Source organism: Gadus macrocephalus, chromosome 13 (assembly GCF_031168955.1).
Source record: "Gadus macrocephalus chromosome 13, ASM3116895v1".
Lineage (NCBI taxonomy): Eukaryota > Metazoa > Chordata > Actinopteri > Gadiformes > Gadidae > Gadus > Gadus macrocephalus.
This window is the reverse complement of record NC_082394.1, coordinates 10,942,513-10,951,220: the sequence shown is the minus strand read 5'-3', so window position 1 is coordinate 10,951,220 and position 8,708 is coordinate 10,942,513. Positions and strand designations below refer to the sequence as shown.

The window sequence follows — 8,708 nt, the reverse complement described above, 5'->3', positions numbered from 1 at the left end:
GGGGGGGGTGTGTGCACACGCAAGCCTGTGTGAATTTTGTGTGTGTAGGTGTGTGTGCGTGTCTTGTGTGTGTGTCTGTGTGTTTTTCTTTCTTGTTTGCCTATGGGATCGGGTGATTTATCCAGGCTTGACCACAGCGGTTTTCTTAGAATACGTGGATCCCCTCAGTGCCTTGGGCCGTGCCTGTGGACTGAATACCATAACCCCATCACCCCACTTTCATCCATCCTTCCCCCGTCCAGCCACTACAGTCCAGAAGCCAACCAAAGCTTTAGCACGGACTTGGGTTACACTTAAAACATGAGCCCCCTGCCTGCCACTCCTGGCAGCTATAAATTCATTCTAACGACAAAGTCAATGCTATAGTGTTACTTTTGTTTTTCTCCACACTGCTTAACACCTCTCCCTCACCCCCGCCCCTCCCCTTCCCTGACTTGGCCCTGAAACCAAGCCAGACGACTGCTGAGGGACAGTTAAGCTTGAAAACACACCAGGCTCTGAAATATCTGTATGATTACAGAGCAGGAATGAAGAGAGGCTTAGGTGATGGTACAGTTTATCTTTTTATTTTTTGGTCGATATGCGCTGGTGCACGTCATTATGATTGAGGTTAATCTGTGTGTGGGTGAGTGGGAGAGTCGGGCTCTGTATCTGTTCCAAGGACAAAGCTAATGGGTTGCCGTGTGCAGACCCATTGGTTTGGAAATGTAGGCCATTAAGAGGCTCCCCTACTCAACAGGTATTGATCTTCTCTCTTTTTTCAACCCCTCAGCCAGGAATCTTTTTATTTTGAGTCTCAGGAAACCAATCAGCGTTGTATTTAACACCCTGTGCCGTGGGTTACTCTCAGCTGCCTAACATTTCTCATTCTCCTTTGTTTTCGCTCTTGCTCTATATTTAATTCCTCTTGTTTTTACGTCTCCTCTGGTTCTCCTTGGCCTTTGGCCTTAGGTTTACTTTCTGTTCCATTGGTCCTTGAGCCTGAGGAGGAGTGGGTTGAGGTGTGTGTGGGGGGGGGCCCTATTCATATTTGACTGGTAGGCTCTCAATCCTGACCTCGGGCCCCCGTTAGAATGATTGACTGTGTGCGATAAATAACACCAACATGACGTGTGTTGTAATGTTAAGAATGTCCCGGTCATTTGGAGCGATAACATTTACATTAATTGTCCCGCTGGCTCACAATCTGCACTCTTTCTTCGCTCTCCAAGTGGGTGAGTGGGACGCTGTCGTGCGCACACATAATGGTTACGAGTGTGTGCGCGCGCGCGTGTGTGTGTGTGTGTGTACGTGTCACCTCAGTAATAGATTCCCATGTCAAAGTGCTGGGAGTAAGAGGGCAGAAACCATTAAGTTTCCGTTGATGGGTCATAAATCAGCACAATTGTGAGAATGTGTGTGTGTTTCACTGTGTGTCACACACAGTCATGGGAATGTATGCCTCATGCCTTTCTGTTTGTGTGGTTTTATCCCTCGGTCCTGCAGTACGGGTTATTCACATGTCCGCCCCCCCCCCCCCCCCTCTGGCCACCAGGTACACCAGTACTATAGCTCGCTGCCTGAGGACAAGGTGCCCTACGTCAACAGTCCTGGGGAGAAGTACCGCATTAAACAGCTGCTCCAGCAGCTCCCCCCCCATGACAATGAGGTGAGTGTTTTATCCCCCCCCCCCCTCTCTCTCTATCTCCCTCCACCGCTCTCCATCTCGCCTCTTGCCCCGAGGGCACTGCAAAGATAAGAGACAGCTTGGAGGAGATTTGTCTGGGGGGATTGTGTGTGTGTGTGTGTGTGTGTGTGTGTGTGTGTGTGTGTGTGTGTGTGTGTGTGTGTGTGTGTGTGTGTGTGTGTGTGTGTGTGTGTGTGTTGAAATCCCCCACTTGTACTTCTTCTCTAAATACTGCTCTTGCAGTATGTATTGCGAAAATGCAATATATTTCCTGTTCCCATTCATAGTGTTGTTGTTGCGGTCGTTGCATTTATTCACAACTCCAGGTTCGCTACTGCAACAGCCTGGACGACGAGGAGAAGCGGGAACTCAAGCTCTTCAGTAACCAACGGAAACGGGAGAACCTGGGCCGCGGCAACGTCCGGCCCTTCCCCGTTACCATGACGGGGGCCATCTGTGAGCAGGTACATATGTCAGGAATATTCATACACCAGGTGTATTAACCTTCACCTCCTCAATCTGCCTCACCGGGCTCAACATGAAAACAATGTGTGTGTATCTTGGTGTGCAAGTAGACTAAAATACAAATGAGAGTGCCATAAACGTGATGACACAGCAGTCTCCCAATGGTTCCCCAAACCAGTTTGACAGTGGCTTGATGGATGGCTCCACTCGCCACACATTGACTTGGCTCATTTGTTGCTGTGCGAACAACAAACCTCTGCCTTCCATCAAACCCCCAGGCTTTACAGGTTGTTCACATGGTTTTTCGTTTGCTTCGGAATAGACGAACACACACACACACACCCAGACGGACTCGAATACAGGACGGATATGAGCGAGTTGTTGAGAGTGTTTTGATTGCACTCGGCCCTCCCCCCTCCACTGACCTCCCAGCAGAAAGGGAGTGAGGCCAGCCGAGATAACAGTCAACGGCGTCCGTCTTCATTTTTCTCCACCGCTGTAAATCTCCCGCCCGGCTGACCTTTCACTGCCACCTCCTCGTCGACCTTCTCTCGTTGCTCGTTAATCTCTTCTTCTCTTCTCTTCCTCCTCCTCCTCTTGTTTCGACCCCTTTTGTTTATCTCTCCACCTTGATCGCCTTCCCACTTTCTCACTTCATTAAAGAAAAATCACCTCTCAAGGCCAACCCCCCTTGCCAAGCCCATCTATCCACGCCACTCTCATTTATAGCGATCAATACCTTTGCGAAAAACGTAAAGACACACACATTTTGATGAGGTATACCATATGCTCAGGTAGAAACTAAACGGCCCCTATCTATCTATCTATCTATCTATCTATCTATCTATCTATCTATCTATAAAAGTACATATCGAACAGTGTTAGCAAAAAAAAAAAAACATTTCTATTCAATTCCGTTCTCCAATAACCGCTGCTCTCTATGTCCTCTCCTCTCCCTCCACCCCTCTCCTCTCCCTCCACCCCTCTCCCCCTCCACCGTCTCAGTGCGGGGGTCAGATCAACGGCGGCGACATGGCGGTGTTTGCGTCGCGGGCGGGCCACGGCGTGTGCTGGCACCCCGGCTGCTTCGTGTGCGGCGCCTGTGACGAGCTGCTGGTGGACCTCATCTACTTCCACCAGGAGGGGAAGATCTTCTGCGGACGGCACCACGCCGAGAGGCTGAAGCCCCGCTGCACCGCCTGCGACGAGGTACCCCGCCCCCCCGTCCATCCCCCCGGCCCCCCCCCCGGCTGTCTTGTTGTTGGGAAATGACAGGACTGCCTGCTGTAGTTTATAGGGGGTTACTGCGTGGTGGCGATGCGGCCAAAGGAACATCAGGTTTTTTTCAGCTTACATACAATGATTTGCCGGCGATGAATTTATTTAATCTTTAACTTTGATGTATTCTTCTGTGGCACGTGCATTTGGTTTTTGTGTTGTCAAGGAAAAAATTGGTCGATATTTGACTTTACCCAAAGGTTGGGCTTCTAGCGCATTGATTTGGAACTGTTAACAGAGGCAGAGGTGAAAATGAATGCACACCCATGGCCTTTTACCGGCCAATCAGAATCAAGTATTGAACAATGCTGTGCTATAATTATATAGAGTGTGTGTGTAGGCAGTGTACTCTATGCTATGTATTCATAATGACAGCGGCTAGGCTAAAGTTACACACTGGAACCCAATTGTAATGGGGTCAACTCCCGGGACTCTACAGCTTTCCATAATTCAACTCACTCAATGTGCAATTCACCTGCTAAAGAGGAACTAAGGACGCCATGTTTCCATCCACTGGGTTCTGGCCACTACACAAGACACCTGCAGGGCTGTTGCTATCTAGTGAAAAGTAAATACACATATCTAGAATACACCCAGCCCCCCGAAGACACACACATCCACACAATGTTACCTTCAAGCACAAGTCAAAGACAAAGAGGATGATCTAATAGAACGAGCCTGCAGAAAAGAAAGTGGAGCGTTCTTGTGGGGGATGGTGTGTGTGTGTGTGTGTGTGTGTGTGTGTGTGTGTGTGTGTGTGTGTGTGTGTGTGTGTGTGTGTGTGTGTGTGTGTGTGTGTGTGTGTGTGTGTGTGTGTGTGTGTGTGTGTGTGGCAACCCTTTGTCCCGTCATTCATTGAAATAAGCCGAGGGGAGCCTACCTCTGGGGGCCAATGATAAATGATTAACCCTCACCCCCTCTCCACCCCCAACACCCCACCAATCCCTCTCAACCCACTCTCCCATCCCCCCTCCCCACCCTGCCCCAACCAGATCATCTTTGCGGACGAGTGCACCGAGGCGGAGGGCCGTCACTGGCACATGAAGCACTTCTGCTGCTTCGAGTGTGAGACGGTGCTGGGGGGCCAGCGCTACATCATGAAGGAGGGCCGGCCCTACTGCTGCTCCTGCTTCGAGTCCCTCTACGCCGAGTACTGCGACTCCTGCGGGGAGCACATCGGTAGGCTGCCCGCCCCGACCACCACCCATATCTGCCCATCATCGTCACCCTCTGTTACAATAAGCTAGGGTTGGCGTTAGCATCAGCGAGCGTTTGCATCAGCTAGCATTAGCATCAGTGAGCGTTAGCTTCAGCTAGCCCTAGCGTCAAAAATTCAAAGTCAGTTTTATTGTCAATTCCAGAATATGTGCCAGACAAATAGAGGAATAGAAATTGCGTTTGTCTCTGGCCCACGGTGCAATAAGGAGAAAAGGATCAAATTTGGGAAAATAATATAAGTAATAATTACAGTAAATAAAAAAAAATGAATAGCATCAGCTGCTATTCATTTGGGCGTGGTGTTCCTTCAGTGGGATGACTAGGAATTGTGGTTATTATAACAAAGGATACATTTTCGTGTGCGGATGGTTCTTGAGGAATTTTGTATGAATTCTGTATTAACTTGTTCAGTACGGATAGTATTTTTCAGCTGCCAAAGATTGCTACTTTGATTGTGTTTTAACTAATATTTAGTTCTCATAATGTAATGCTGAAGATGATTTTGCTTATAACAGCCCCCCCAGCATGCTATGAGAAGGGAGAACAACACTGTAAACTACATCATATTAGCACCTCTGGGCCCCATGCCACCTCCTATTACCAATAGATGGTGTGTGTACTGCGTGCACATGACTGTATGTGTCTGTGTGTACAGGATGCCTTAATTTGGCTCTTCCCTGCCCACAAATTTGCTCTGTAATTATTAGCCGACAGGATATACTAAAGTATTTGCTTGTAGAAAAAAGTAATTATAAATTAAAACCATGAAGGAACAAACTCAAACCAGATGGTGACTATTAGCAAATATCTGGCTTCCCCTTCGGTCCCACAGTTAAGATGTGTTTGTACAGTTCTAGGTGACCTCAATAATGAGTTTAACCCTAAACTTAGAACAGTGTAATAAGATCTGGCACCCTCTTCTCAGGCAACATACAACTTCCATTAGCCCACTGTGTTATCCCTTCACTAAAAGCCTGTTTTATTTACCACAGTTTGCTTTCCGTATCTAATGGCCAATTAGGACTCTCTCCTCTAAGGTTCTGTCTTTTCCGTTTCCGCCCGTTCTCCGCAGGCATCGACCAAGGGCAGATGACGTACGACGGGCAACACTGGCACGCCACCGAGGGCTGCTTCTGCTGCGCCCGCTGCAAGGACTCCCTGCTGGGACGCCCCTTCCTGCCCAAGCAGGGCCAGATCTTCTGCTCGCGGGCCTGCAGCCTGGGGGGGGAGCCAAACGGGTCGGACTCCTCCGACTCCGCCTTCCAGAGCGCCCGCTCCACCAGAGAGTCCCGACACAGCGCCAAGGCGGGAAATAGTAGTGGAAGGGCAGGGGGAGGAGGAGGAGGAGGAGGTGGAGGAGGTCGTCAGGCCGAGAGGTGTTCTGGGGAGGTAGACCCATTGTCCTTACAAATGGACCTCCTGAGCCTCTCCAGCCAAACCCCAAGCTTGAACCGCGACCCCCCTGCCTGGCAGAGCCAGGACCCGGGGAGGGCGGAGGACTGTATCTACGAGCACCAGGTGGATTTCATGTCAAACCCCACCCCTCTTCAGCTCGTCAGCAAATGTAACATCAGGACTTCATATAACCCCGCCTCCGGTGGACAGAACATGCAACTGCAGGACCACAGGATCAAGCAGGAGAGCGGGGAGGGTAAGAGGCCACCCACCTCCGCCTTAAAGGGCCACTCGCTGAACCAGAGCTGGGGCCAGCCGCCCGCTCCAGAAGACTATTGTCCCCCCAAACTGAGGACCCAACAGAGCTGCATTGAGATGTCCCACAACTCACAGTACCACTTCTCCAACGACAAGCGTTCGGTCAGCCTGCACGGGTTCCAGAGGGACCGGGAGGGGGCGCCGCAGACCCACGCCCAGCTGGGGAGAAGCAGGAACCCCATCAACGCACTTAACTTCAACGAGCAACTCACACCCCTGGAGCAAACCCCGAGAGGATCCATTGAGTCCCTGGCCCTCTCCCACACTACAGGTTGGTAGCGTTGTTGCTTGCAAATACTGAGTCGCCTCGATTAAGACGGTTACGAATCAATATGAACTCTAATCAAACTTCTGCTCTCTTTGACCTTCAGGTCACTCTGCAGATGGAGGCGGGAAGCGACAGGAGCACCTCTCTCGGTTCTCCATGCCCGACCTGAGCAAAGACTCTGGGATGAACATATCGGAGAAGAGCAACATGGGCACCTTCAACTCCTCGGCGCAGTTCCGCAGCTCCGAGTCCATCCACAGCCTCAGGGCGGCGGGCCAGGCCTACATGGAGATCGACCCCCCCGCGGCCTCCCAGTACCAGAGGCAGTGCAGCGAGCCCCCCGGCCTGGGGGGCGGGAGCCGCGTCCCCCCGGGCTTCACCTACCAGGAGGAGGACCGGGTCAGCCTGGTGAGCAGCGCCAACGCAGCCCGCCTGCCGCCCATCAGCGAGCGCCGCGGCGGCGGCGGGAACAGCCGGGGAGCCGGCGTTCGGATCGAGGCGCCGGCGGACGACAACACCCCCCAGCGCCGCCGGCACCACCACCACCACCACCACCACTCCCGCAGGTCCCGGCGCTCCCGCTCGGAGAACGCCCTGCACTTGGCGGCCGAGCGGCGGGAGAGGCCGCCGCTGCGTGGCCGCGAGGACTACGACCGGTTCCCCCCGCCGAGGGGGGGCGCCCAGGACGCCTTCGGGGGAGGGGGGGCGGACCGGAGGTACCAGCCCCAGCCCTTCAGGCAGTGTCCCCGGACCACCTCGGACCTGACGCTGCAGAACCCCGGGGGGGCCTTCCGCCGCGTGGGGGGGCTGAACCAGTACTCCTGGGACCAGTACGAGGACGACGACTGGTGCTCCACCTGCTCCTCCTCGTCAGAGTCGGAGGACGAGGGCTACTTCCTGGGGGAGCCCATCCCCAGGCCGGTCCAGATGCGCTACCTCAGCAACCAGGAGTTCGTCCACAAGTTCAACGGCAGCGGCGGGGGGGTCCCGGCACCCAACAGTCGGGCGACGAGCGGGCAGATGCACAACCGCAAACGCAGGAAGAGCAAGAACTGCATCATCTCCTAACACCCAGGACTCTGGTTTAGGGGTGGGAAGGGGGGCTGGGGGGGGGGGGCGACACCTACCTTCTAGCTTATGTACTCTTGGATACTTTTCACAAAAGTCCCCTTCAGTGTTGTCGAGTAACATGTGGTTGACAGTAACGTGGTAAACTATGTTCGGGTTACCCCTGGAAAAAAAGGATCTGCAAAAATACCAATATCTGCATGTGTATTCATTTTCAAATCTTACCACGGTTCTCTGGCGTCAGGTCTAACCGTGAGAAACAATATAATCAATTCAAGTCTGTTTTTATCGAAGCTGATGTGCAATTATTATCATAACACTAATCCATGCAGCCGGCAGTGAGTAAGGTACCGTCTAGTAAAGTGCAGCTTTTTGGTGTTCTGTGATTTTAGATATGATATATCGTGCTATTGTATTCAGTTGATACTATGTACATAGCTAAATGAATTAATGAATTGACCCTAAGTTAAGGACTTCAATGTAAATATGGTTGTAAATGAGCTGACACATATTTTTATATTTTGTATGGATAGAAAAAAACATTTACGTATTGTTAATCTATAATGTAGAGATAGAGATTGATTAAAAACAAAGCATGCATGTTATCGTCGGTTCACCTGGTCCTGCATTTGGAATAAAGGAGTATTTCAGACAGAGCAGTGAATGACAGCAGTGTTTTTTTCCCCCGTCAACAACATGTTGCGTGCGTGCGTGTGCGTGCGTGAAGGTGACTAAGAGAGTTATGGTAGCTTGGAAGTCTGTAATTCCCGACTCCATATGTTAAAAGAAGACATGAATGGCGGCCTACAAGGTAACAGGGTTCAAAGTCACCCTCCTCTGGTTGAGAGGCAACTATCCCACCTTGAACCCCTTTTACCTCCCCATCAGACACAGACCGCAGTAACCATCCCTACCTTCTGATTAGCTCAGTGAAGGGAAGACATGTCGGGTTGTCTTTTTGTGTTAAAGGTTTAGCAAATTGACCCTACTGTAAACAGGATTGACTCTGACGTCGACGTGTTGAGACGATTT

The 8,708-nt window shown here is 51.4% G+C and overlaps 1 protein-coding gene across 1 annotated transcript in view; it reads left to right on the top strand.

The window, feature by feature from the left end:
* prickle2b (prickle homolog 2b) overlaps positions 1 to 8,332 on the top strand; it is a 69,187-nt gene extending 60,855 nt beyond the window's left edge. The window contains exons 4-9 of the mRNA XM_060069270.1: positions 1,535 to 1,648; positions 1,993 to 2,130; positions 3,137 to 3,340; positions 4,402 to 4,588; positions 5,700 to 6,611; positions 6,712 to 8,332. Coding sequence (XP_059925253.1) covers positions 1,535 to 1,648; positions 1,993 to 2,130; positions 3,137 to 3,340; positions 4,402 to 4,588; positions 5,700 to 6,611; positions 6,712 to 7,676 — 2,520 coding nt within the window. The 3' untranslated portion in view covers positions 7,677 to 8,332. The remainder of the gene's footprint in view (positions 1 to 1,534; positions 1,649 to 1,992; positions 2,131 to 3,136; positions 3,341 to 4,401; positions 4,589 to 5,699; positions 6,612 to 6,711) is intronic.
* Positions 8,333 to 8,708: the final 376 nt, after the last annotated feature.